At 58.3% G+C, this 27,976-nt stretch overlaps 1 protein-coding gene across 2 annotated transcripts; it reads right to left on the bottom strand.

Moving 5' to 3' along the window:
- Positions 1-128: 128 nt before the first annotated feature.
- SEMA4G (semaphorin 4G) lies at positions 129-27,965 on the bottom strand. 2 transcript variants are annotated; one of them, XM_029080523.1, is made up of 16 exons: positions 27,904-27,965; positions 13,092-13,460; positions 12,745-12,893; positions 11,464-11,526; positions 10,945-11,039; positions 10,101-10,165; positions 9,678-9,791; positions 8,939-9,105; positions 8,068-8,237; positions 6,868-7,012; positions 6,164-6,386; positions 5,898-6,013; positions 5,279-5,433; positions 4,406-4,464; positions 2,267-3,632; positions 129-1,533 (listed from the first exon to the last, which is right to left on the bottom strand). In XM_029080523.1, the coding sequence occupies exons 2-15, from the start codon at positions 13,210-13,212 to the stop codon at positions 2,743-2,745; spliced, it is 2,532 nt and encodes an 843-aa protein (XP_028936356.1). In that variant the 5' UTR covers positions 13,213-13,460; positions 27,904-27,965; the 3' UTR covers positions 129-1,533; positions 2,267-2,742. The 2 variants fall into 2 exon arrangements, with proteins under 2 accessions (XP_028936356.1, XP_028936355.1); XM_029080522.1 differs by having other exon boundaries at positions 10,101-10,194; positions 10,945-11,043.
- Positions 27,966-27,976: the final 11 nt, after the last annotated feature.

Consider the following 27,976-nt stretch of genomic DNA (forward strand, 5'->3'; position numbering starts at 1 on the left):
CAAGGTCAGCCCTGAGCCCAGCCTGGGCTGGAGTTCGACCACCCCTTCCCCTCCGGTTGCTCAGAGCCACCCAGACCCCCGACCTTTCCAGGGGTAGTTGGGGACCAACTCCACAGACCACACAGGGATGCCTGGGTTTTGGACGTTTACTGATTGCTGGTGGGGGAAGGAGGGCGCAGGGGACAGAATGGACTCACAGAGCCTGTGCGGTGCTGCTTCAGCCCCAGTGCCTCACGGGAGGGGGACAAATGGGAGGTAATAAAATAAAGCCATTCTCGTAATAAATACATTCAACCTGGGGGCCAGAGGAAAAACCCAATCCCCAACTGGGAGGGGCTGGGGGCTAGAGACAGGTTCAGGAGAGACTGTTCCCCCTCCTTCACTGGCCAGGGGAGTGGGGACCCAGATGAGTAAAATGTCAGTACAATGTTCAGTTTTCACATCCTCTTTACAAAACAAACGAAGACTCTAGGTTCTCCCACCCTAGGAAGGGGTGCAGTGCCCTAGGAGGCCGGGGACCTGAAGGGCCGTCCGCCCGGAGACGAGTCCACCACGTGATTGTCCATCGCCTTGCTGGAACCACGGTCTAGCCCGGGAGCCGGACAGAGAACGAGGTGTTGACCCCCAGCCCAGCACAACTCTGTTCGCTCCGGAATTTGCCCGCCTCAGCCCTTCCCTGCTCTTTGCATAGGTCTAAGTGGAGGGTGCCTGCTCTTCCCCAAACTACCTTATGGAGCATTACCGCTTCCCCATCTGTCAGCACCCCATCCCGACCCCACGGGGAAGGGCAGGGGAGACTCAGGCCAGGAGCACGGAATCTGGGCACCTTGCCTTAGCCCCTGGTTATGGCTGGGGTGTGGGGAGGAAGACAGTGGTTGTCTGGTACTGGAAGGTGGAACTGGGGAAGGGGTTGAGGGTGTGGAAAAGGCAAAAGATGTGGAAAAGATGGAGCCTGGAGTCCAGAGCTGGTAGAGACCGGGCTCAAGGGACTGACCTCCCTCCTCCCTCTTCTTCCGGGGTGGCTAGGGGAGGGTCTCGGAGGATGCAGCTGAGGTGAAGAGCCCTAATTTGAGGGTGGAGAGATTAGGATGCATGGCTGCTAGGAACACTCCCTCCTCCCCCCGCCACACCAATCCTCCTCCTTTGTACCACAGTGGATTCCTGGACAGAGGCAAACTCAGCCCCAGAATGCCCTCCCAGGGCAGGGGGCTGGAATGCGGGATGAGAAGTTGAAGAGGAGAGCAGAAAGGGGAGAACAGTGCTCCCACATGCACAGACCCACACCTGTCCGCCCCCGGGGGGAAGGCGACGGAGCAGGCCCTGGGCTCTGGACCCTGGTCCCACCCTTCCCAAGGAATAGCAGAGGAGGTAATGATGGCCGCGGACCTCCCGCCGACAGCTGGAAGGATCCAGGACCCAGGGAAGACCGCCACAGCCTCAGTGAGAGTCCCTGCAAGTGGCAGCTCTGCTCCGGTCCTGGATTTCCGTGGCAAATAGGTCCCTGGCCTCAGAGCCCAACTGAGCCTTCGGATCCTGGGGAAAAAAAGAGGGCAAGGAGTTACTGGTGAGGGTGGGGGGAGGACTGAGGAGGAGTTGGGGGGGTTGGGAAGGGAGCCAAGTTCAGCTTTTAAAAAATCTCCCTGCTCCCCCAATGGGTGCATTGCCAGCCCAGAGCTCTCCCTGGAGACCCGCCCCCTCCCTCTCCAGGTAGTCTGGGTCAGAGCTACTGGGGTCTCTGGTGCCCTGCTTGCCCTACTGACCCAATATCAACTCTGGGAGGGAGAGAACCCCTGGGGCCCAGTTCCCGGAGCGGAGGTGGAGATGCCAGTTTCTCTGTTCCACCCAGCATGTGGGCCACGGGTAACCCTGGGCCTTCCTTGGCGAGAGGGGCTCTGTGGAGCAGCTGGTACCCAGGGCAGCAAGGGCACAAGAAGTGAAGCTCCCAGTCATCCCCGCCATCCCACCCCATGTGGGGCTAGAGGTCCAGCCTGCTGGGGTCCCGCTCGCTGGGGCCCCTGGGGTCAGCCTGAAACCAGCAGGGGTGTGGTGGGAGCAGGCCATCAGGGCTGCCAGCTGCCCCAAATGTGTGTGTGTGGTCACCGTGCTGCCCTCCCCGATGGATGGAATGGGAGCAGAACCGAGATGCATGGATGCTGTGAGAAATCTGGGCTGTAGCCCAGGGCATTCCCCAATCCCTTGCTCTGGGGGAAATGGGGGCGAGGGGAGGGCAGGATGGGGGTGACCCTAGGTTCGTCACAGCACTTACCTCTCGGGATTTCAGCAGAGGAGGCGGGTCCTGTGAGCGGTGAGAGGAGAGGACAGGAAGGGGGCAGGAGAGGACAGGAGGGGGTGGGAAGGGGCAGATGGGGCCCTGGGATCAGCAGCAGCAGCAGCCATCCCCACCACCGGCCCCCGCCCCGCGGTCTGAGGGGCCAAACTCCCCAGTGGTGTTCAGGGAAAGATTTCTCTCATATTTATAAATAACGTTCAACATAGAATCACGAGACCCGGCACGGCCTGACGGTGGGCCGGGGCTGGAGAGGAGGCTGGGGAGGAGAGAGTCGGCTGCGGCCCGGGGGGCACTCGGGGGGAGGACCCCTCGGGCAGCGACGCCGGTGGGAGGTGTGGCCCCGGCCCCCCGCCCCACCCCTAACCTGCAGAGGGAGGGAAGAACTCGGGCGGGGGGAGGTGGGAGGGCAGATGAGGGAGGGACGGGGACACAGGGTTGGGGGTGGCAGGGTCTCAGACGGAGCTTTCGTCCAGTTTGTCCACCAGCTGCGTATGCTTGCGCTTCTCCAGGAACTTGCTGAGCTCCTCGGTTAAGGAGCTGAAGTGGGGCGGGGGCCCGTCCTCGCTCTGCTGCAGCAGCACGTAGCTGTTGCCGTTCATCTTGCGCAGCATGCTGGGCAGCGCCCCCAGCCCGTTAGGCAACTCCGAGGGAGGCGGGGGCGGCGGCGGCGGGGGCGGGGACGGCCGGCGGGCCGGGGAGGGTGCCGGGGCCTCGCCGGGGATGATCTGCAGGTGGGCGGCGGGGTGGTCCGGGCCCGGCTCTCCCTCCGGCCCGGCCCCATCCCCGGCCCCGCCCCCGTCCGGCCCTGGGCTCTGGCCCGAGACCGTGTGCAGCTCCACGGGCAGGTGGACCCCGGGCCAGGCCCGAGCTGGCCCCAGACCGGGCCTGAATTTGCCCCGGCGGCGGCGGCTCCGGCAGGCCACGTGCAATAGCACGGTGCCCAGCACCAGGCACAGGGCCCCCAACACCGCGATCGCCAGGATGTATGCCAACTTCACGTCGGCCGTCACGCGGGCCGGGGACACCGGGGCCGGGGTCAGCTCGTTAGGCGGGGGCCGGCGGCCGGGGGGTTCAGGCCGGACGGTCAGGGCGTAGGCGGCCAGCAGGGTACGCAGCCCGTTCTCCTGGGCGTAGCAGCGGTAGAGGCCGCTCTGCTCCGGCCGGCTGTCGGTCACCAAGAGCCCGTCCACCCCGACGCGGTAGCCCTCCTGTCCGTCAGCCAGCGTCCGGCTTCCGTTGAGCTGCCACAGGGCCCAGGCCAGGTTGGACGGCTGGTCGCAGGCCAGCAGGACGTCGTCGCCCCGGATCACGGTCCGGTTCTTCGGGGGCGGCCAGAGCGGAGCTGTGGGAGGAGCCCATCACCGACGTTCGCGTGGGTGGGGCCGGGGAGGGGCGGGTGGACTCTAGGGTCGGGGTGGGGCAGGGGGGTGTTTGAAGGGCAGTGGGGTGGGACATCTGTCACTAGGCAGACTCCCTCAGCCTTTTCCCTGTCTGAGTGGAGAAAGGAACCCAGGATGACTCTGTGGTGACCCACCCACTCCTTAATGTCAGAGCACCTCAGACTGATGTTGGAAGATGAGCGTGGTCTAGTGGAAAGAGCCCACAGCTGGAAGTTGGAAGACTCACGTTCTAGTCCTGGCTCCGCCACTTTTTTTAAATAGTATTTGTTAAGCACTTACTATGTGCCAGGCACGGTTCTAAGCACTGGGGTACACACAAGGTAATCAGATGGGACACAGTCCGTGTCCCAGATGGAACTCACCATCTTAAAATCCCTTTTACAGATGAGGTAACTGAGGCACAGTGAAGTGACTTTCCCAAGATGACAAAGCAGACAAGTGACAGGGCTGGAATTAGAAGCCAGCTCCTTCTCGATTCCTCAGCTCTTGCTCTATCCGCTTGCCTGCTGGGTGACCTTGGGCAATTCCCTGAACTTCTCTGTGCCTCCGTTTCCTCATCCGTTCTCCCACCTAGACTGTGAGCCCCAAGTGGGAGTAAGCAGACACTGATACAGCAAGGCCCCGCTTCCCGTGGTGTGGGATGGACTCCCCGCATCACCCCCACCACCCCAGTACCCTCCCAGGGCAAGGGCAGGCAGAAAGATAGAAGCATTACCCATCTGGATGCTCACACAGCCACGATTCCCACGCTCCACATCCTGGGTCAGCCCCGCCCTGTGCCATTCAAACAGAGACGGGGTCGTGAGCAGATGGGAATGAAAAGGTGAATTGCGACCCAAACACAGGTGACTGGAGATTGAAACAAAGCCCCTGCAGTCCTTCTCCCAGCCTGCTGATGGGAACACTGAGTGCCGGAGCACGGGCTTGGCCTTTTCCCATGGAGTCGTGACTTGGATTTGAGAGTGCTGCCTTTGACTGAACTCTCCTCTCCCATCCCCATCTGTCTACTCCAGACCCTCCCTGAGAGAGAGACAGAGACACTCTCACAAGGAAATGAGCACGAGGAAATCCCTGGCAATAGCTGGAGAGGCAGATGGACACTCCAGTTGTGCAGAAAAGAGGAACAGTGGCCAACACTGACAACATACAGATCCAGGACACCTTTCCATCCCACGTACAGGGTGTGTACACACGCCTGCATTCTCCAGCCGCTCCTTGACTTGCCAGCTCCACCCTGAGCCCAGCGACCTCCCTGCAGACCCTCATGGATGCAAGATCCCCTTCCCACCCCCAGCCCCCGACTCATTCTTGCTCTGGTTGACTCTGACCCTCCCTGGTGTGGTGGGGAGGGAAGCAGGCGGGCCAGGAGCCTGGTAGGCTGGAGAGGCTAAGCCATTCTGGCCTTCAAACCCCAAAGTCCTGAGGGTGGGCAGGGGCTGGGCAGGTTAACCAAACTCCCAAGAGGATAAGGCAGCACAGCATGGTGGAAACGGGAGATGTGAGCAGATGTAGGTATCCGGGTCGTCCAGACCCCTCGCCCCCTTCAAGTCCCTGATGCCAACTAGCCACACCCCGTCTCTGCCATTACCTGTTGGTCACGTTGGCCACTTGGCAGCACCGCTGCCCATCCCAGGCGCAGTAGGGGTCACGGGCCAGGATGCAAGCATAGCAGGAGTCATAGCGGAAGCAGCTGGACAGAGGCAGCTGGAGGACCCCACTGGGCGCCCCCACGTACAGGCTGTGCTGTGGAGCCAGAGGGCCAAGGGGCCTGCTGGTCAGCCCGGAGGATGCCCCACCTTCCACCCCATCAGCCCCTCCCAGCCTCCTCTCCTGCCCCGAACAACAAACCAAATCCAAGGCGAGGCCGGGTTCACCTGCCGGGGTGGGAACTACTTCCCATGGGCACGATGGCAGCTGAATTGCTTTGTGGGGGAGAGGGGCCGCTGCAGACCACACAGGGTAAGGCTCCACAAACAAGGGAGGGGCCCGGGGACAGGGTGGGAAGCAGGGTGGGGGCGCGCGGTGAGGGAGGGGGGAAGGGAGAGTCCAGAAGGCTATGTCCCCAAGAGGAGGTCTGCTGGTCAGGGCAGCTTGGGCCCGGAGGCCTGGCACCTTATCGAAGGGGAGGGCCAAGAGGAAGAGAAGAGAGGAAAGCACCAGGGACCCTCCTTACTGACCAGAGTCCCCGGGACCGAGCAGAGACTGACCTGGGCCAGGGAGATAACCAGGCTCTCCACAGGCTGGGGCTCCGGGAATGCCTGGATCTCCTCGATGATGTGCACCCCGGAGCCCAGCACCACGGCCTTGTGGATCCAGCCGTCCCCTGGTTGAGGAAGGAGCGGGGGTCAGGGTGGGCCGCTTGTGGGTCCCCAGTCCCCAGGCTACCTATCTGACCCCTGATCCCCTGCAAGAGGGCAGCCGGTGAAGGAGGCAATGGGAAGGAGAGAGGGGGGAGGGAGGAGATCATGCCCACCTGTCCCCATAAAGAGCAGGTCGTAAGGCCAGCCATCCAACGCATCCACTCGGGCCACGGCCAGCTGGGTGTACAGCACGTTCCTCTTGAGAAGCAGTGGGCGCCCCCCGGCGGGCCCCACCTCTTGGGCCATCAGCGGGTGCAGCTTCACAAAGTCCAGCACACTGTTGGGGAGGTCCTGCGACGAGTTGTAGCCGCGACGCCGCAACCCATCTGTGATGCACTGTGGAGTTTTGCAGGGGTGTGGGAGGGAGAGAAATTTAACGCCGCGGGTTGGGTGGGTGGGGAAATTCCCGCCTTCCACGAGCTCTTGGGTCAGCCCCATAGTCCCACCAGCCCAGGAGCTGGTTGCCATTGGGACCCCAGGACACTCAGAGGAGCCAGGTGCCAGCAGTGCTCTCTCTTAAGGACGAACCATCCCAGAACTTGTCCCCTCTCTTCCCCTAACACCCCTCTGGTCCTCCATTCTGGACTCCCAACTCCCCTTGAACCTGGACGCCCTCCACCTCTGAGTGGCACCTTCCATGCCTCTCAGGCCTCTACCCTTAGTTGGAGGACACCATCTCCTTGGGGGTGAGGGGAGGGACCTGAGATGGAGTGACATGCCAGGGTCGGGACCCCAACCAGGTGTCCAGGGTGGACGGCCCCACCCCACCCCTGCAACCCAGGGCCCCAGCGCCTGGCTCCAGCAGCCCCGCACTCACAGATCCAGGCCGGGGCTCGGGCACCTTGCCATCGTAGCGTCCCCATTTCCGGGAGGAGTCCTGGTACTCCATGTAGGGGCCGGCGAAGGCGGCCTGCACCTCTGTCAGGTTGTAGCGGCACACGGCTGAGGCCTCCACGCTTCTCCTGGGGAAGTGGGACAGTGAATTACGTCACAGAGTGAGAAAGGCAGGCGGGGAGGGCAGGGAGGGCAGGGAGGGCAGGGAGCAGGTGGGGCTCTAGCCCCGGGGTCACCTTAGGGTCACTCAGACTGTGAACCCTTGGGGATCATCTTGGCTGCTTCCAGCAGTTCCTCCTCTTCCCAGGACAGTTTGGGGGTGGAGAGTTCCCTTCCTCTGGAAACTGTGACTCTCTTTATTTGCTAATTCTGTTATATTGTTCTTTCCCAAGTGAATAGTACAGTATTCTGCACATAATAGGTACTCAATAAATACCATTGATTGATTGATATGGGAAAAGAGCAACTCCTCCTGGGTCCCCCAGCTGGGTCCTCCTTCCTCATCCTGGCCATCCAACAGCTATTCCAGGGATCCTCACTGCCCTCCCCTCCTTTTATGGTATTTTTTTAAACACTTACTCTATGCCAGGCACTGTAGTAAGTGCTGGGGTAGATACAAGCTAATCAGACAGGACACAGTCCATGTCCCATATGGGGCTCACCCCATTTTACAGATGAGGTAACTGAGCCACAAAGAAGTGAAAGTGCCAGGAGACACTGCCTAGAGCCTCTCCAGACCAAGCTCCTGCTCATTGTGGGAGGAGAATGTGTCTGTTTATTGTTATATTGTACTCTGTCAAGCGCTTAGTACAGTGCTTTGCACACAATAAGCGCTCAATAAATAAGACTGATTGAATGAATGAATGAAGTACGGGCCCTGCTGGGTCCCCAGATGGGAAGGTGCGGAGCCCACCAGGGAAAACTGAGCACAGGCCCCTCAGCACTCTTCCGCCTGAGATGTTCTCCACCGGTCTCTGCCGGGGGCTTCGCCGGGTCCCCTTCTCTCCACCTCTCCTCCTGTCTGACCACCATCCCTCAAAGGCAGTTGGGACCCCTCCCTCACGCAGGGCTGGGGGATGAGTGGAGATGGTTGGGTCCCTTGCAGTGCCCCCGCATGAGGCTTCCAGGTCCGTACCCCAACCTGGTCCCCTCCCCGTGGTCCCCACCCCGTTCCCTTCCTGACCACTGTGTGGAGAGGGTGAAGGTGGCGTAGAAGAGCGTGGAACGCCAGGCGCCGCCATCCAAACTACAGACAGACTGCAGAGCCTCGTAGAAGGGCACGTGGCACACCAGGCGGGCCTTCAGGAACGAGGTCCACTTCTTCTGCAGGATCTTCTTCCCGCCCAGGTCACCCTAGGTCCCAGTGGCAGAGGCGGGGGGGAGAGAGAGGGAGGAGAGATACTAGGACGTGGGAGGAGGTGGTGGGTGAGAGAGCCCCACCCTGTCATCACCTTCATCTCTCGCCTGACCTCCCTCCTCCCAGGCCTCAACTGGCCACTCAGGGGAGGATGCACCTGATTCAGACTCACACAGTGGCTTCCAGAGCCTGTTTCCCCTCTGGATGGTCGGGAGAGGGTGGAGTAGTTGGGGGGAGGGAGAAGGGATCTGGAAGCAGAATGAGGGCCAGAGGCAAAACTCAGAGGGGACAGAGAGGAGTCAGGTGGAAGCCCGAGTCCCCAGAGGGAACTATGGCGAGGACCGAAGGAATAATGGCGAGGGCTAGGGCTGAGGGCTCCTACTCTCTCATTCTGTGCCAAGCTGCCCTGAGAATTACCCAGCTGGCCTGCCTCGACTCTTCCCTCAAACCCGCTGAAGCCCCGCCACCCCGACCCCCACAGTCCCAAACTACTTGGCGGATTTGGTGTCTACCAGCGATCCACTCTGTCCTCAGCCTGGCCAGCAGCAAGGACCCCCAGTCCTCACCAGCTTGACTCCAGGCTCTGCTCGTGGCTTCCTGGACCCTCACCCGCTTCCCCGGATCAGATCCTCCTCCAGCCTGATCTCTGCCCACCCCAGGACCCCCTGACCCTCCGCCCCACAGCACGCCTTCTCACCTTACAGACGCGGGCCACACGGGCCACCCGGGCTGCCCGGCTCCGGTCAAAAATGCCCCCGTTCTCCTCCGTCGCCCGCTCCGTGAAGAAGTAGTAGAGCTTGTCGTCGTCTCCGACGGAGCTGCCCTGACTCTCCCGCACCAGGACGGAGGCCACAAACTCCGCATCTGGGGCCCGGGGAGAGGGAGAGACAGAGGTGGAGGGGTCGGGGTGGAGTGGGGGCCAGGGGAGGGAAGAGAAGGCGAGAAGCCAAGGTTCAGGCAGGGCAGTTGACCTCAGCTGCCCAGTCAGCTCTTGTCCCCTCCCCCCCTCCCATAGGCTATGGGCCTGACCCTCCAGCTCTGGACACCTTCGATCCCCATGGGGGCTCTGGCTGCTCCCTCACTGTGAGGTGATGGGGGGGGGGGGCAGGCAGCCCACCCTCTAGCTGAGAGAAAGAGGAAGTTTTTGCTGTTGCCCCAGGCTCAGCTCGGCTCCAGTTCAGTGCTGTGAAGACCGGAGGTTATTTCCCTGGGGCCTCGGTGTGTTCCAGCCCTGGGAAGTCCCTGCCCCCTCCCGGACCGCGGGACTTTTGCCCCCAGAGGACTTACTGCCACAACCACCTCTGGCCCTAAACTGGGCTTCCCTGCCAAGCCGGTGCCCGGGCCTCCCTGCCCACCGCCCCCCATCTCCCGCCCCCAACATCGGCCTGGCCACTGAGCCAGCGCCTGGGGTCCCGCCGCCCCTACTCCGGCCTTACCATTGAGCCAGTGCATGGGCGACTCCTCGGTCTTGAGGGCCCGGGGATGCAGGCTGCGCCGGATGTCGGGGAGGCTGCGGAATTCGTACCGCGTGGCGGTGTACAGCCCCCCATCTGGTGGGTGGGAAGACCAGCGTCAAGGCCTGCTAGTCCCGAGGACTCCGCAGCTGGCCGGCCCCTGGATCCTGACCCCCCCACCGACCCCAGGGAACCTGGGGAGGGAAGACCCCCACGTCCTCCCTCAGCATTGTCCCTGAGATCAGCGTCACTGGAGGCTACAGGTGGGGAGGGGGCACGGAAGGGAGAGGTCAGGCTGGGCATAGAAAAGTCAGGCACAGAGGAGGAGAAATCGGGCTGGCGGGGAAGAGAAGTCAGGCTGAGGGGAGGAGAGAGGGGTGGAGGGAGGCCTCTCCATCCACCCACCTACAATAAGCCCCGTGTAGCCTCGAGCAGGGTCATAGGGACACTTCTCCTTCCCCTCTTCAAAGCTGGAAGGTAAAGTAAACTTGTCAGCATCCTAGAGAAAGCAGAGAAGAGCACACTCACCCAAGGCCAGGGGATGGAGAACACCCCCCACTCAGCTTTCCCACCACACACGCATGCATGCACAAACGCATATACCTCCACCCGAGCTCTGCCTCTTCCCATCCCAGCAAATTACTTCAGGTCCCCATGGAGTTGGGGGTGGTGGTGGGGGAGAAGGAGGTGAAGGAGCAGGAGGAAGGGCAGCCACAAATACTATCACTGATAAAATTATCTGTGGCCAAACTGTACATTCCAAGCGCTTAGTACAGTGCTCTGCACATAGTATGCACTCAATAAATACTATTGAATGAATTTACTTAGTGCCCATTGTCGGGTGCAATGCACTGACTTAAGCGCTGGGAAAAGTACAGCAGAAGCCTGAGACACATTCATTCCCAGCCCACCAGAGGCTTAAACTTTCCAGGGAGCGACCCCACCCCCCCGACCCCGGGACATCCGCCTGTGCCCCCACTGTGTCACACACGCAGAAACCCTTGGCTCGCCTTCTTTCTTAGACAACCAGAGATCCCGCAGGGCACAGGGGAGGGGAGGGGCACTGGGGTTCTGCGGGTGGAGGGCTGTCCCGGGGTAACTGAAGGAGGCTCTGGCCAGCTCCACTGCTGGCCACAGGTCCAGTGCAGGGTGTGGCCAGGTCAGGTCTATGCAGGGCTGGCTTCCTCAAACTCTGCAATCAGGGGCTGGCCTCCTCAAACTCTGAGATCAGGGGTGGTGGGGCACTCACGATGACGGCACAGAGCGGGTGGAAGGCGTGGGTGCCGCACACATACAGGTGAGTCCCGTTGAGCCGCTGCAGGAACCGGATGTGATTGAAACACTCTGTCTGGGGGGTTGGTGCCGGGGTGGGGGGGAGAGGTGTACAGTTGGGGTCGGGGGAGAAGAAAGAGGGGAGGGTGAGGCCTTCACCCAGGCTGGAGGCCTGCCCCCTCAGCTCCCTGTCTGACTTCCACCCCCACCCCATGCCTTAAGGGGGCGCTGATGATCTGACAGTCTGGGCCCTTTCAATAAATTGGTAAGAGGGAGCGCTGCCCACCCAGGGCTTCCCACCCTCCGAGGGGGACCCCCACCCAGTGACAAGGTCTGCCCCACCTCCAACTTGTCCCTCACCCTCTCCTGCTGGTCCAGGCGGGGGAAGGGGCAGCCTTGAGTCAACAGGAAAGGGTGGCCTCTGGCTCACCCTCCGCTGGCCCTGCCTCTGGGGGCTCCGTGGGGAGGGGAGGAGAGGGGGGTGTCTGGCGTGTACCTGGTTGTTTTTTCCCTTTTTGAGGCAGTCTTTCTGTGTCTCTGCTGACGCTTCCCAGCGGATCTGTGAGAAGAAGAGGGTGGGCTGAGGCGGTCGGGAGCGGGAAAGGAGGGGGTGACTTCCTGGGGGTTCTGGTCATCCCCCTCTCCTCTGCTGGATGGGGAGGTTCCCCCAGTTTCTCTCGGGGCTCTGGCAGCTGCTGGAGGGACCCCACGACAGAAACCTTCCAGCTCTCTTCGCCCCCGTCAAGGAAACCTCAGCCGCTTCTGCGGTTAATAGACACGACTGTGACTTCCCAGATAAGCGGCGACCCGGAAAGGAAGGAGGCCAAGCCACCCCCGCCCCCAGAACGAGCTGAGGGGGCCCGGGGATGTGTCTCACAATGAGAACCGTTCCCGCCCAGCCCAATCCTGCCATCTTCAGGCTCTGACCCTGGCCGGGGCCCCTTCTTGAGACCCTGGGGTGGCAGGTGGGGTGGTGGGGCAAAGGGAAGAGGGGGCTTTAGCTAACTACTTGGCAGTTGGTGGGTTTCCTCAACCCAGCTGTGTCTCCGACTCTAGTAACGGACTTGCAGTTGGGAGGAGGGTATTTTTCGGCCTGGAATCCTGCCACCCAGAGCCCGCACCCAGCCCTTACCAGTTCCCCCCTCCCTCTGGCCAAGCAGCCCAAGGTCAGTTCTCTGCGTCCCCCACCCCTTTCGCTGGGACAGGGCCCCAGCAGGGAGCAAAGGACTCCTCTTCTGGCCCAGGGCACCATCCCAGGTAGAATGAGAAAGAGGAAAGGATGAGGAAAATGGAGTTGGAGAAGGTTGACAGAAGGACACCTCAGGTCCTCCTTTTCGGGTTGGGAGCAACAGCCTCTAGGAGGGACAGACGTTCTGCCGGGCTGTGGTTCGAGGCTGTTCTCCGGTGGAACGGGAGGGGAGAGTTGGTGTCAGGCTGTGGGTCGGCCCACGGTCGGGCCCGAGGACTGGAGGGAGCAGGGGCCGGCCCAGCAGGGAGCAAAGAGGTACGGGAGGTGGAGCACAGGGTGGGCAAGGCCATTTTGGGAAGGGCCTCATACACCAGCCCTGGTCTCTTCTGAGCACCACCTGACTCAGACGCTGCCGGCAGGGAGAATCTATCGAGTGCCCATTTAGCGCGGTGTGTTGTGGGACTCCTGGCAGCTCTGGCTCCATCCACCTGGGGGATCCTGCATCTCCACCCCCAGAGAAGGCAGGTTAGTGTACGCCTAAAACCGGAGGGGGGCACAGAGCGGGTGGGAGGGGGACCCCTCACTGACCTCGCGGTGGGCGCCGTCGGCAATGTCACTGGAGTTAAGAGAGAAGAGGGCTCCACGAGCCCCCACAAGCAGCAACCCGGCTGCCTCCTCCAGCAGGAGGGTTGAGTAGTTCAGGGTGCCGCCACCAAAGAGCCGGGTGCCAGTCAGCTCTGCAGGGGAGGAGGGGAGAAAACAGGTGTGTAGGGGTGTGTGTGTGTTGCGGGGGGGCAGTTGTAGACACTCTCCTGTCCTTTCTGCCCTTCCCCTCAGGCCACCCCCTTTCCCCCATTCCCAATTCTTCACCTTGAGGCCTGGTGGTCCCTCAGGCCCAGCTCCAGGCCCCAGGGTGTGGCCCAGGAAGATCTCACCTTCATGGGGGATGGTCATCCTCGGGGTGACGTCCAGGTCCACGGCCGACCTCCGTGGGGTCAGGCTCGCAGCAGCCGCTATCAGGAGGCCCAGGAGCAGTGACCCCAAGCTCCCTGGCATCTTCCCGGGGCAGGGCCTCCTGGACCTTCAGAAGGAGGAAGGGACCCAGGGTCCCCACTGGGCCCCCCTCCGCCCGTCCCCCCCCCCCCCTTAAGGGGGAGGCTGTGCTGTTGCTGTTGCTTCCTGCTGCCTGCGGCCAGGACCGTCCAGGGGCCAGGGCAGCCTGGGCGGAGGGGGTAGCACCGAGCAACCGGGGTCACAGGGTCCCCCACGCCCGGTGGCTGTCCTGATGCCGGGCCATTGGGACTCTGGAAAACAAGCCAGGGAAAGAGGCACTGACCAAAAACCCCACTTGCAAGATGCCGGTCCGGCTGACCTCAGCACTGGGCCAGGAGGGGGGAAACTGAGGCTGAGGGCAGCCCGGCCTCTGACCACACCAGTTCAGCACGGCCTTGTGGGTAGCATGGCTTGGGAGCCAGAAGGAGCTGGGTTCTAATCGCAGCTCCACCACTTGTCTGCTGTGTGACCTTGGGCAAGTCACTTCACTGTGCCTCAGTTCCCATATCTGTAAAATGGGGATTCAGATTGCAAACCCCAATGGACATGGGCTGTTTCCAACTTGATTAGCTTGTATCTACCCCAGCGCTTAGAACAGTGCCTGGCACATAGTAAGCGCTTAACAAATACTATTATTACTATTATTCCCTGCCCTGTCTCAGTCCCTGGCCCTCCTGGGTTTCAGATGGCCAGGAACAGTCTGCATGGCTAAGTCAGGGCTAGCCTCAGTCCCCCTGCCCCACCTCCAGCCCCTGCCTTCCCAGGGGACCGAGCTGAGCCCACCTTATCTGCCCGTTGGGCTGGACGGGTCATGGGTGTCGGGTCCCCGGGGCAGGGCCAAGAAACCTGACTCCTGGAGGGTGGGGGAGGGCAGGATGAGCCTGTTGATGTTTGCTTCCTGAATAATCTCTACACAGACAGAGCAGGATGGAAAGTTGAGCCGTTTGGCTCGGGGCACTTACTCCTTGTCACAGACTGTGGAGCCCACAGCCCCGCAAACTATCCAGCTGGCCCCATCGGGCCCGGAAACCCCCCACGTCTCCATCTTCCCAGACCCCATTTCTGAGCTGGAGCTGGGTCAGAGAGGTCATACTGTCCGTCCCCCTGCCTTTCTTCCCCAGTGTCTCCTGTCCGTGCTCCGTCGGCGGAGGCAAACCTCCCAGACCACCACTGCCACCCATTCATATTTATTGAGCGCTTACTGTGTGCAGAGTGTGTGGGAGAGTACAATATAATAACAATAAGCAGAAACATTACCTTCCCACAATGAGTTCACAGTCTAGAGGGGGAGACATTCATATAAATAAATAAATGACAGATATGTACCTAGGTGCGTGGGGCTGGGAGGGGGGATGAATAAAGGGTGCCAGTCAGGGAGACGCAGAAGGAGTGGGAGAAGAGGAAACAGGGCTTAGTCAGGGAAGGCCTCTTGGAGATGTGCCTTCAATAAGCTTTGAAGGAGGGGAGCATAACTGTCTATTGGATATGAGGGGGAGGGCGTTCTAGGCCAGAGGCAGGACATGGGCATAGGGGGCGGTGGGATCAGACAGACGGGATCGGGGAACAGTGAGGTTAGCAGTAGAGGAGCCAAGTGTGGGGACTGGGTTGTAGTAGGAGAGTAGCGAAGCTCTGAGGTAGGAGGGGGCAAGGTGATTGAGTGCTTTGAAGCCAATGGAGAGGAGTTTTTGTTTGATGCATCAGCTTTCAGCTTCCTGTTCTCCCACCTTTGTGGGGCTTCAAACGCCTCCTCTGCCTGGGGCTAGGTGGGTGATCCCCTAGAAGGCAGGAGATGAACATGCCCCAGCCCGCCACTGCTCCTGCTCAGACAGGATTTGAAGATTGAGATCTCTGGCAGGAGGAGCTTGTATCTGGCAGTCTTTCCTAGATCTGTACGGGCTGGGTAGACCCCACCGTGGATCAGACTAGCCCAGTGCCCAGCTCCCAGGCCTCAGTTTCCCCACCTCCTATCACACCTGTGTGGCTGAGTCTCCAACCAGAGGTGAGAAGACGGTCCAAGTGCTAAATGCATCTGGGTCACGGGTTGAGGGGGGGGGTAGGTGGGGATGTTTGCGTTCACTCAATTCAATCATACTTATTGAGCGCAGAGCACTATACTAAGGGCTTGGGGGTGTTGGGGTGTGTGTGTGTGTTTTTGATCTGAGAGCTACTGCCTGGCCTCTCCCACAGCCCAAGGAAGTGGGGAGGGGGATTTCAGTGAGGCCCAGGGAGAATTGGAGTCCCCCACCTTGGAGGGGCTCACGACGGCCCCTCGGCCCTAGGCAAATCTCCCACAGCAGGCCACTACTTGCTGCGTGACCTTGGGCAAATCACTTAACTTCTCTCAGTTCCCTCATCTGTAAAATGGGAACTAACAGTTCTTCCTCCCCCTTAGCCTGGGAGCCCCATGTGGTAGAAGGACTGCCTGATCTGATTATTCTGTTGGTCCCCCAGGGCTCTGCCTGGTGGCAAATGCTATTAATAATGATGATTATGATAGCAATAATGATGCTAAGAATAATAGTGTCTCCTCTCTGCCCCGGCCAGATTGGGACCCTGTTCACCCTGAATCCCCACCCCTCACCTCAAGTACATGCATGATATGATTTCTCTTCCCACAGAGGGCAGGCCAGAGAGGTTTTTTTAATCAGTAATAGGATTTGTGGCAGAAGGCGGCAACTGTAAACCACTTCCATATCTTTACCAAGAGAACTCTATGGATACAAATACCTGAATTACTTTATGACAGAAGGCGGGATGTTCTGAAGAGAATGTATCTGTGGAAGTCACCACGTGTTAAAAGTGACTCAATGGCACTTGAAGAAGAGTAGTATCTGTTAAGTGCTTACTATGCACAAAGCACCATCCTAAGCGCTTATAAGTGGATTGGACATAGTCCCTGTCCGTCATGGGGCTCATAGTCTGAGAGAAAAAACAGGTATTTGATCCCCATTTTAATAGATAAGGAAATGGAGACGCTGAGCAGTTAAAGGACTTGTCCAAGGTCACACAGCAGGCAAATGGCAAAGCTGGAATTAACCCAGATCCCCTGAGTCCCAGGCCCGTGCTCTTTCCGCTAGGCTAGGACACAACTCAGGCACAGCCCCAGAGCGACAGGCTCACCCCCCTGGGCCGGGCCCAGCTGCAGGAAGAAAGACTTTGGTGAAGACGGGGTGAGGGCCCCAAAGCCCAGCCAGGGACCAGGCGGTCATGGCCATGATACGCACGAGCAGCCACTGAGGGGCCATGGCCTCAGCCGCCTGTGCCCCCACCCCACTGCGACTGCAAATAAGATTGGGGGCTGGGGTTGGGGTGGGGGACTCCAAGTCCCTGCTGACTTTCTCCCAGTCTACCAGGAGTGCAACTGCACACTAGGCATCGCCGAGAAGGGCCCAGTTAGCCCGACTGGCCCTGCATTAAGGTCCCAGTTGACCCGCAGCCGGGACACAGCCCGCAGCTCTGCCCGCCATGCCCATGCCCAGGGAGGGCCTGCGGGAGCAGGAGGAGTAAGGGAGAAGTGCGGCCAAGGTCATCGGGGGAAACCCGGCTGCAGAGATTTGGACTCTGGAAGGGCTAGGGCTGAGAGGGCTGACAAAGTCACGCAGGTGTGGGCAGAGCCAGTGTAACAATAAAAGTAATTGTGAGGGTTGCTAAGTACTTACTGTGTGTCAAGCACTGTCCTAAGCACTGGGGTAAGTAGAGTCAGGCCACACACAATCTCTGTCCCTCATGGGGAACACAGTCAAAGGGGTAAGGCGAGCCAGATGTTTAATGCCCATTTTACAGATGAGAAAACTGAGGTACAGAGACGCTAGCTGCCTTGCCCTAGGTCACCCAGCAGACAAGCGGCGGAGCTGGGATTAGAACCCAGCTCTCTGGACTCCCAGCCCTGTGCTTCTTCCACTGGGCCACACAGCTTCTAGATTGTAGTGGCAAGCCACTTCACTTCTCTGGACCTCAGTTACTTCATCTGGAAAATGGGGATTGAGACTTTGAGTCCCACATGGGACCAGGACTGTGTCCGACCTGATTTTCATGTATCTATCTCAGCACTGAGTATGGTGCCTGGCACTTAACAAATACTCTAAAAGAACAAAAAAAACCCAAACAACCGTTGATGCAGAGATGGGTCCAAGTGGAATAGTCTTCCCGAAGGTGACAGATGGTCCCCTTAGTCCTCAGAGGCCTGGGGTCTGTGGCCCCAACAGCCCCCTACCTGAGAGCCAAACTCAGATTTATGCCCTCCCATAGTCCCATACACAGTCCCTGTCCCACATGGGGCTCACACTTTCACCCCAACTTCACATCTCTGGGCCTCAGTTACCTCACCTGTAAAATGGGGATTGAGACTGTGAGCCCCACATGAGACAGGGACTGTGTCCAATGCAGTTTGCTTGTATCCACCCTAGTGCTTAGTACAGCGCCTGGAACATAGGGCTTAATACCGTCATTATTATTATGACCTCCTGCCAGAGAAGACACCTTCAAAGTGCACCCAGATCCACTGGGCTAGTTCTGCTTTGTCTTAGACTATGAGCTTGTTATGGGCAGGGAACATGTCTGCCAATTCTCAATGCTTAGTACAGTGTTCTGCACATAGTAAGCTCTCAGTAAATACTGTTGATTGATTATCTCTGCCTGACTAGGGCCTTAAGCTCTTTGCCCCATCCCCTAACCCCACTCCAGGCCCAGGAAAGAACAGAGGAGGGAGAGAGGTCATGGGGGACATGGGGGTTGGGGGGTGTGTGTGTGTGAGGGTCAAACCCCGGTGTCCTGCATCCCGGGCTGGTAGTCAACTCTGAACCCATGGAGTCAGGTGTTTCCTTGTTCCAGTCATGGTGCAGAGTTCCCTGCCCCTCCCCTTTCTCCATCAGCAAACTCAGTGCCCAGAACAAGGAAGCTCGGATTTGACCCATGTGATTTCTGGGAACAGGGACGGGGTCTCCCCCAAGGCGCTTCCGTCTGCTTCTCCCCCCTCTCCGCACCATAATGAACAGCCTTGTTTAACCATCAGCAGGAGAAGTACTATTTTACACGCACACACAGCCCTGGGCCCTTCCTCTCCACCCACTCCCTGCTGTGTGGGCGGGCCAGGGCCAAGGCCAAACTCACCTATTCTCCAATCCTGCCCCAAGGCAGGGGAATAGCTGAAGTGACCTCTGGAAAGGCCACAGGCACAGCCACTCCTTGCCTCTCTCTCAACACAAACCGGCACTCTTCCCTCCACCTGCTCTGGAGCGGGTGGAAAAACCAGAAAAGGGGAGTTTCCTGAAATTGATCTTCCCTAGAACCAGGGACCCGGAGGGACGGGGGAGAAAAGGGAGGGAAAGAAGGAGGGAGGGATACAGGGAAGAGAGGGAAGGGTCAGTGGATCCCATCCCCTCCCTGCCCACTCCACTGTCCAAGCCTGCAACCCCAGCTGCTCCCGGCTCAGGACAGAAAGCAGCTGCTCCCCCCACAGCTCTTTAATTAAGTTCTGAAAACATCCTCCCGACCCCCATTCTCCCAGAGCGGGCAGAGCAATGCCACCTCCTGCTGCTCACATCCCTCACTGCCAGGCAACAAACGACCACAGTCCCCCACGTTTCTTTCCCCCGGCGGCCTCCCACCTCTCAGCGCGGCACCTCATCGCTGACCCCGTGGGGTGGATTTAGAGGGTGCCCCGTAATAACCTTCCTCCCACTGAGCAGGCGGGGCTGACCTTGGGGCAGGGGTCAGAGGGCTCTCATATCCCTTGGCCCAGAGAAGAACGTGCAGGAACTTCCTCACCACTGGGGAAGAAGCCCTGAAACCCACACCCCCCGTCCCCAACCTGGGCCAAGCCCCGTGTCTGACCCGAAGAGGGGTCAGTTCTCAGCCCTGGTCCGGTCTCTTCCTGGGAAACAGAGGAACCCATTTCAACAGCGACATGGATTCCTGCTCCCTAAGGCCAATCACACAATTAGCTTTTAAGCCGGTTAATTTTCTACCCGGAGAGGAAAGAGAGGAGGGCGGGGAAGTTATGCAAGCTTGGGCCCTGCGGGGAGGAGTAGGGAGGGAGAGGAAGGCGGGAGGACACGGGCTGACACAGAAAAGTACCCCTCTCCTGCCCTCTCCCCTCCCAGGGGGACCTTCAGCTTCCTGGCGAGTTGAAGTGTTGTGTTGCGACAGTCTGGACTCTTCCCTCCCGACAGCGATGCCCTGCCTGCCTGCTGCTGCTCTTGTTCAATTTGTGTTTTTGCTGAATTTGAGCTGATATTGCTCTCCATGTGTCTCCCCCGCCTCGACCCTTCCACCTTTAGCTTCTGCACTCCCTCGGGACTCGGACCACTCCCCAGCTGTCCGCGCAGTGCTTTGCACTGGATTGCACGAATGACTAAGCAACGTGATTTGGTGTTAGGAGCCCGGGCCTGGGAATCGGAGGCACTGGGTTCTAATCCTAGCTCCGTCACTTATCTGCTGTGTGACCTTGGACAAGTCACTTCTCTGCCTCAGTCACCTCATCTGCAAAGTGAAGATTAAGACCGGGCCATCAACGAAATGCGGATTAAGACCGAGCCACATCATCAATGCCATCATCATCGGTGCTATTTATTGAGTGCTTACTACGGGCACTGTACTAGCTCTTGGGAGAGTGCAACACAACAGAGCCGGCAAACACGTTCCCGGCCCACAAGCTTACAAAGTCCCACCTGATTATCTTGTACCTACTCCAGCACTTAGAACAGTGCCTAGCACATAGTAGGTGCTTAACAAATACCATTTAAAAAAAGAGCACTTTGCAATGTCCGAAATAATGACGGGGCCAGGGGGAGGGGGAGGAAATTGGGAGAAGCTCAGAGACGCCTTGGGTCAGGGCAGCTTTAGGACTGTGCGGGAACACCCCACCCCTTCACCACCACCTCGGGCCCACAAGATTTCGGGGTGACCGCATCTCCCTGGGGCCCCCGAGGGGCAGGCCGGGCCCTGCCCTCGGCAGCAGGGCTATGGGGCAGAAATTCCTCCCTCCCTGATTGGGGCCCTGGGCTATTCACCCGACAGTGGGGCGACCCCGCCCCCAAACGACCTTTGAATCCATTCCGTTCCCTCCCTTCCTCCCGAGGGCCGGTTGCAGTGTTCAGGTGCCCTGGGGCTAGGCGGGAGGGAGCGAGGGTTGGGAGGGAGAGGGAGAGGCAGAGATAATAATAGTAATGGTATTTGTTAAGCGCTTACTATGTGCCAAACACTGTTCTATGCACTAGAGTAGATACAAGGTAATCTGGTTGTCCCATGTGGGGTTCACAGTCTTAATCCCCATTTTACAGATGAGGTCACTGAAGAACAGATTAGTTAAGTGGCTAACTCAAAGTCACACAGCAAAGTGGCAGAGCTGGGATTAGAACCCATGCCCTCTGACTCCCAAGCCCGTGCTCTTTCCACCAAGCCACGCTGCTTCTCAGGGAAGGGAGATGGGAAGAAGAGAGGGACGGGGGAATGAAGCGGTTTATCCCTCTTCTCTAGCAGAATAAATAGGCCCAAGACCTTAGCCAGAACCCATTTCTGCTAAGGCTACAATCACACCATCCTAAGAGTGCAAGAGTGAGCACCACCCCCCCCCACCATCCCCCACCACCAACCCCTCGCAACCCCTGGGGGATTCCGAATCCATCAGGAGACCCAAGATTCCCGTTCCACCACTTGTCTGCTGCTGTGATCGACCGTGGGAAAGTCACTTAACCTCTCAGGGTCTTAGTTTCCTCATTTGTAAGAGAGGGATGAAATACTTGTTCTCCCTTCCTTGTAGCCAGTGAGCCCCTTGTAGGACAGAGATCTGATTATCCTGCCTTTTCCCAGCTCTTAGCACAGTGCTTGGCCCCTAATAACCACCTTCATTATTACTACTATGATTATTAGTATCATTCCTATTCAGCTGCCTGACCCTCCCTCCTGACTGCCCCTGGGGATACTCATTGCTTAGATGCCTCTGGAGTTGGGAAAATGAGATGAGTTCATGGGAAATTCCAAGCTCTGGGGCAAGGACAGGCCGGGCCTGTGGGGCCCATGACGCAAGAAGGGCGGGAGGGAGAGGAAAGTCGGGGCTGCCCGTGTCCGGGGGGGTGTGGAGTGGGTAGAAAGGGTGAAGCAAGAAAGGACAGGCCCCAGTGGAAGGTTACCCGATCTGTTCCCGTTCCACTTCCTTTCCACAGAGGAGGCTCTTATTGCTTTGAAACTGGCCTCAGGGACAGTAGTAGTGAGGCCTACAGACTTCTGGACCTGGGCAGGTGACTCCGGGCCTGGGCCCCTCCAAATGGCATCTCTCCCTCCTCAAGATGTTTGCCCTTCCCACAAGCCCACTGAGAGAGATAGCTCCCACTGCCCCAGCCACTGCCATTCTGGATCCTTCCCACAAGAGGGGAGGAAGGGAAAGGGCTCCGTGAAAATGATCGTTGCTGGAGGAGAGGACTAATAATAATAATGATGATAGTACTTTTTAAGACAGTATTTGTTAAAGCTCTTATTATGGGTCAAACACTGTTCTATGCACTGGGGCAGATATAAGTGAATTAGGTTGGACACAGTCCCTGACCCACATGGGGCTCACAGTCTCTGCAGGAGGGAGAACTAAGGAAAGGAGAAATTAAGTGACATGCCCAAGGTCACACAACAAGCATTTGGAAGAGTCAGAATTAGAACCCAGGTCCTCTGACTCCCAGGCCCATGCTCTTTCCACTAAGCCACACTGCTTTTCTGTGCAGTGCTGGGAAAGATACCAGAGAAGCAGCAGGGCCTAGTGAAAAGACCACAGTCCTGGGAGTCAGAGGACCTGGGTTTTAATCCTGTTTCTGCCACTTTCCTGCTGTGTGACTTTGGGAAAGTCACTTAACTACTTTGTGCCTGCTCCCTCATCTGTAAAATGGGGATTAGTTACCTACTCTACCTCCCTTGTAGACTGTGAACTCCATGTGGGCCAGAAAATGTGTTTGGCTTGATTATCTTGTACCTATCCCAGCACTTCGTACAGTGCTTGGTACGGAATAAGTGCTTAAGAAATACATTTTTTATTAATCTTATTACCCAAGTTTATTGGATCGGCCCCATTCTCCACTGTCCCACTGGGACTCACAGTCTGCCAATCCAGAATGCCATTCTCTGCCTCATCACTGACTAAGCTGGGGCCTCCAGCCAGATTCCAGGCCAAAACCCAGGAGGAACTGGACAGCTGTTTGGAGCCAAGGCCCCGGATGGGCAGTCCCTGGTCAGAGTTGGATGACTGGGAGGAAAAGCAGGGAGGGGGAAAATCACTCTACACACACTCACTGGGATCCCCCACCTCCAATCCAAGGAGACTCCCAGGCTCCCCTGAAGATCCTCTGCCCAGGTCAGAAGAAGGTTCCCAAAACAACCGAGAGCCACCCAACCCCCCAATGACCCAACATGAACCAGGCAAGATTCTGGTTCTGGAGGACCATCTCTCAGATGAGCATCCGTTCTCAGAGCTGGCTTCAACCGGGTCCTTCAACTCTCCAGATCTCAGTTTCCCTTCTGTGACAAGATATGGTTCCTGGGAAAGCCAGCCACTGCTGGAAGGATGTCCATCCTCTTCCTGCCTGGCTTGTCCAGGCAGTAGACACTCAATCACCTTGCCTCCTCCTGCCTCACCTTGCTGCTCTCCTACAAGCCAACCCGCACACTTTGCTCCTCTAAAGCCAACCTACTCGCTGTACTTCAATTTCATCCAGTCACCACAGACCCTCGCCAACGTCCTGTCTCTGGCCTGGAACACCATCCCTCTTCATATCGGACAATGACTTTCCCCACCTTCAAAACCTTACTGAAAGCACATCTCCTCCAAGAAGCCTTCCCCAACTAAGCCGTCATTTCCTCTTCTCCCACTCCCTTCTGCATTGTCCTTGCACTTGGATTTGCAGTCTTAGAGGTGATGGGTTCTAATCCCAGCTCCGCCAATTGTCAGCTGTGTGACTTTGGGCAAGTCACTTAACTTCTCTGCGTCTCAGTTACCTCGTCTGTAAAATGGGGATTAAGACTGTGAGCTCCACGTGGTACAAGCTGATTACCTTGTATCTACTCCAGCACTTAAACAAGTGCTTGACACATAGTTAAACCATAATTATTATTATTATTACACCTCCCTCAGCCCCACAGCACTTATGCACATGTCCATAATTCATTTATTTATATTAATGTCTGTCTCTCCCTCTAATCTGTAAGCCTGTTGTGGGCAGGCAACAGGTCTACAAATCTCTTATATCATTGAATTGTACTCTCCCAAGTGCTCAGCATAGTCCTCTATACACAGTAAGTGCTCAATAAATTTGACTGACTGTTTAAGTACAATCCCTTGATGGGTGGCTAACCTTGCTGCCTCTCTCCACCCATTCTAGTCCGGGATCAGGATTCACCAAAGCCAGATCTCTGGTCTCCCTGGGTCCCTCCCTGGACCTTCCCCTCCCGGAACCCCTTCTCAGACACCAGAGCCCCCCTCTCTTTAGGGGCGCTACAATGAAGGGGAAGAAGCATCTTGGGTGGGGGGCCCCCTCCGCCAAGTGAAATGGCTCTGGGCTCAGCTTCCATGGGTGCCAGACTGCCAGGCAGCTTGGGCACAGACTCTATCTCCCACACACTGTTTGTTTACTTCACAAGGGGCCCAGCGAGCTGCTGTTTGCTTAAGATTGAAGAGTGTGGGGAGAGGCAGGAGCGGGAGGAGGAAGAGGAGTATGTAGCCCCAAATAGGAAGCTTAATGATATCTACCCTAGCTGCCAGGCAGGGGGAGAGGCCAGGGGGCAACAGGTAGCTGGGGGCTCAAGGATCAGACCGAGAGGGACTGACCCCCCAGGTGCCTGGACACCCTGGACCACCCATTCACACATAGGTAAACACATGCCCAAGCATAGTGGTTCAGGCTTAGCGACCTACAGTGATCACCCCAAGACAGATGAGCCCCACACACCCTGCACCCCAAAACATGGATTGGGGGACATGGGGGGCCCGCTCCCTGCCAGACGAGCTCCTGGGGAAAGGCTTTAGATCTCAGAAGGGCCAGGGCTGGTCTCACTGCAGAGTGGAGACAGGCAGACAGACACCTGGCTCCAAGCCAGAACCCCCTCCGATCACTCTAAAAGCCTCAGTTTCCCTCCAAAGTATGCCCTCAGCTCCTACTTCCTGAGCCAGTTGGGGCTGTGCACCAGGGTAATGTGGCTTAGGACCCCAGGCCTTGCTCAAGGGGTCCTGGACTTGAGGGACTCTTATAAGCCAGGGTCAGCAAAGGGCAATGTGACCAGCCCCGGGCGGAATGGCTCGACAGTGTCTGAGCACCACCAAAGCAGACAGTGGGGGGACAGGCCCTGGACTCCGGACAGGTTAGGTTAGAGGGCACACGGGATTAAGCTAGGCCCTGGGCTTGGGGAGAGGTTAAGGTTATGCTGGCTTGGGGGAGATGAGGGTTAGGCTAGGCCCTGGGCTGGCGGTGGGGAGGTAACGTTAGGGTTGGGCTGGTTGAGGGGCAGGGGGTGGTTAGGCTAGGACCTGGACTTTATGGGAATGAGAGGACGACCTGGGAAAATAGTATACCATCAGCTCAATTCTGAGGGTGAATCCGGGAGGTTTATTAGCTCCACTCCGTCTTCCCTGTGACAACCACTCCCCTCAGCGCCCCCAACATCCTGACGAAGAACCTGAATCTGGGTCACCACCCAGATCTGGGATGAGAACACAGGAATGAGCCGACAGCACCTCGGCTCCATTTCTCTAGGCTCCTCCCCTCCCTCCCCGCCAGTTTGCTCTGCGTCCCTCTCCCTCGTCCCTAGTTTCTCGGGCAGAGGTGGCACAGTCGGAACCCGCAGGCCCAGGGGAGGAACGGCAAGGTGAGGAGGGCTGGGGGTGGAGAGGGGGAGTAAGAGGAGTGTTGTTGCTCCTCTCACAAGAATGGGAACAAAGGAAAGTGGAGAAATAGGCTAGGCAGGCAGATTAGGCAGGATGGCACAGTTAGCCAAGTCCAAAGGGTTTGCTTTCTTCCTGACTTTTAAAAATGGCAACGACATGAGAAGAGGCAGAGGAGGAGGAGAAGGAAGAGGGGATGGCACGGAGGGGTAGGCCTGGGGGCAGGAATGGGCTGAAGAGGGTAAAAGGGCAGACCCGCTATCCAGATCCTCGGCTGCACGTGCCTGCCCCGAGTTCAGATTTGGGACCTAAAATTTCCATGATCAGAGGTGGCCTTCAGGCTCCTTCCCCGTCCACTCCAGCAGTGGATCAGCTACAGCCCAGGAGAGCTGGGACCTTGGGAGTCTGTAAGCTCCTTGTGGGCAGGGAATGTGTCTGTTCTACTCTACTCTCCCAAGTGTTTAGTACAGTGCTCGGCACACAGTGAGCGCTCAATAAAGACGACTGAATGAGTCTGGAGAGAGGAGGGAGGAGGGGAAGACAATGCCCGTACACACAATCGGGTCGGGGAAAGAGGAAACGAAGTCTGAGAGGTCAGCGGATGTGTTTGGGGTCACAAAGCAAAAGGCTGATCTGAAATAAAACTCAAGCATCCATCGCCCAGCCTAGACTTCAGACCGAACCTTACTGCCCTTTGGAAAAGAGAGGCAGGGGGAGGGACAGCCAGCTCTGCCTCTGCTCAGACCCATTCATTCAGTGGCATTTATTGAGCGCTTACTGTGTGCAGAGCACTGTACTAAGCGCTTGAGAGAGTACAAAATAACAATAAACAGACACATTCCTTGCCCAAAAGCAGCTTACATTTTAGAGGCAGGGGCATCCCCTTCTACTCTTAACACAATCCCTCTCCTCCAAATCATCCTATTTCCCAATCAGTCAGTGGTTTTTACTGACCACTTACTGGGTGCAGAATCCTGTACTAAACACTTGGGAGAGGACAATCGAGTTGGAAGGCAGGTCCCTGAACCCTGGGGATCATCCCTGCATGGGGGGGGGGGGGGAGGGGGGGGTAACTGCAGAAGGATACTTGGGGTTTCATCCCATTGACATAGCCCTGGGATTACCCCCAGGAAGGAGATGGCCCAGACAACTCACTCCCCTATTTCCTGAGGATGGGAGGTGCAGGAGACAGATCTGTCTAGCCCAAATTCCTGGAGGGGAAAAGGAGGCCTGCTGGCTGGCAGCTTGGCAGATGGCTGCCTTTTGTCTCTGCCATCCGACTCTGTGTCGGATGGCACGGGGCTTAAGCATCCACACTGACTACAGGCTAGCAGAACCGAAAGTTCCATGGGTGCCCAAACCGACTCTTTGGTTGGTCAGTGTCCGACCTGCCCCAGTTCAGCCCATGCCTGCGATGGGATGAGGGAAGCAAACCCTTGACCCTTCCCTGTGGCCAAAGGTTCCAACCCACTGGACTCTGACCGGGAACTCCATTTCACCCGCAACTTGCATCTTCCTCAATAAATGTAATTTCCCTCGCCTCGGGAGAAGAAGCTAAAAGGGAACAGGGCTGGAAAAGGGTGGGGGGCAGGGAAGAGACCTGGCCCAGGACGCCGGTAGACCAGGGGGAGGTCAAGAGGGTCCACCAGCCCATAGCTCATTCATTCTAGACTGTAAACCCGCTGTGGGCAGGGGTTGTCTCTTTTTACTGAACTGTACGTTCCCAGCGCTCAGTACAGTGCTCTGTGCACAGGAAGGGGTCAATCAAGACGACTGAATGAATTCGATCATATCTGTTGAGCGCTTACGGTGCGCGGAGCACTGTACTGAGCGCTGGGGAGAGGACCAAACGACAACAACCAGACACGTTCCCCGTCCATCAGGAGCTCAGTAAGGTTCAGAGGTTTCCAGAGGCCAGGTGAAGGCAGAAGTGCCACCCGTCAAACACAGACCCCTCTGTGGGTCGTGTCCCCCTCCCAAATCCGGGCGAAGGGGTCCGTCCCTCTGCTCTTTCATTCATTCAATCGTATTTAGTGAGCGCTTACTATGTGCAGAGCACTGTACTAAGCGCTCGGAATGGTCTATTCGGCAACAGATAGAGACCATCCCTGCCCAATGACGGGCTCACAGTCTAATCGGGGGAGACGGACAGAAGAAACAAGACATCATCATCACGATAAATACAATCAAGGGGATGGACACCTCATTAACAAAATAAATAGGATAATACAAATGAGCCCACAAAGGGCGTCTCCCCCACCCCCAACTCTCCCGGGAACCCGCTGGGAGATCTGACAGCTGGAAAAGTTGTGGCTCAGTGGAAAAAGCCCGGGCCGGGGACTCAGAGGTCACGGGTTCGAATCCCGACTCTGCCCCTTGTCAGCTGTGGGACATTCACCTCACTTGGCGGGGCCTGGGTGACCTCAGCTGTCAAAGGGGGATGAACGGTGACCACCTGATGGGGGACCACCCCCGGCGCTTAGAACAGTGCTCGCTTAAGAAATAGCAACGTTATCGGGCTCGATTCCCCCACTTCTCGGCAGGCCCGGTGGGCGGTTGTTGAGAAGAAGGCGGGCCTAGTGGCTTTGATGGGGGGACCCCCAGGGACCCCTTCCCTAAGAAGCGGATGGAGGGGGAGGGTGGGGGGTGAAGCGGCGCTGACCCCGCCGTCCGTCCTTCGCCCCCAGCCCGGGGGACAAGGCCCCCTCCTCCGGCCGCCCTCCGCCCCAGCGGCCCGAGCCCCGCCGCTCACCTGCGGGCCCCGCTCCCCGTCCGGATCCCGCCGCCCCATCCCGGGGGACCCCGGGACCCCCGCGCCGCCCCCCGCCCGGCCGCCTTACCGCTCCGGCTCCGGGGCCATGGCGACGCGCCCTAAACCGGGACCGCGGTGCGCGGGAAGGGGGCGGGGCCCCA

This window comes from Ornithorhynchus anatinus, chromosome 16, assembly GCF_004115215.2.
Source record: "Ornithorhynchus anatinus isolate Pmale09 chromosome 16, mOrnAna1.pri.v4, whole genome shotgun sequence".
NCBI lineage: Eukaryota > Metazoa > Chordata > Mammalia > Monotremata > Ornithorhynchidae > Ornithorhynchus > Ornithorhynchus anatinus.

Bases quoted from the DNA above. Each gene is read 5' to 3' on its own strand.
- SEMA4G (XM_029080522.1), bottom strand. From the start codon at position 13,212: ATGCCAGGGAGCTTGGGGTCACTGCTCCTGGGCCTCCTGATAGCGGCT. The intron at 5,434-5,897 runs GTCAGTCTCTGC...CTGGCTCCACAG, and splicing joins TGGTTATCTCCCTGGCCCAG to CACAGCCTGTACGTGGGGGC. The intron at 4,465-5,278 runs GTAATGGCAGAG...TGAATGGCACAG, and splicing joins GTGGCCAACGTGACCAACAG to GGCGGGGCTGACCCAGGATG.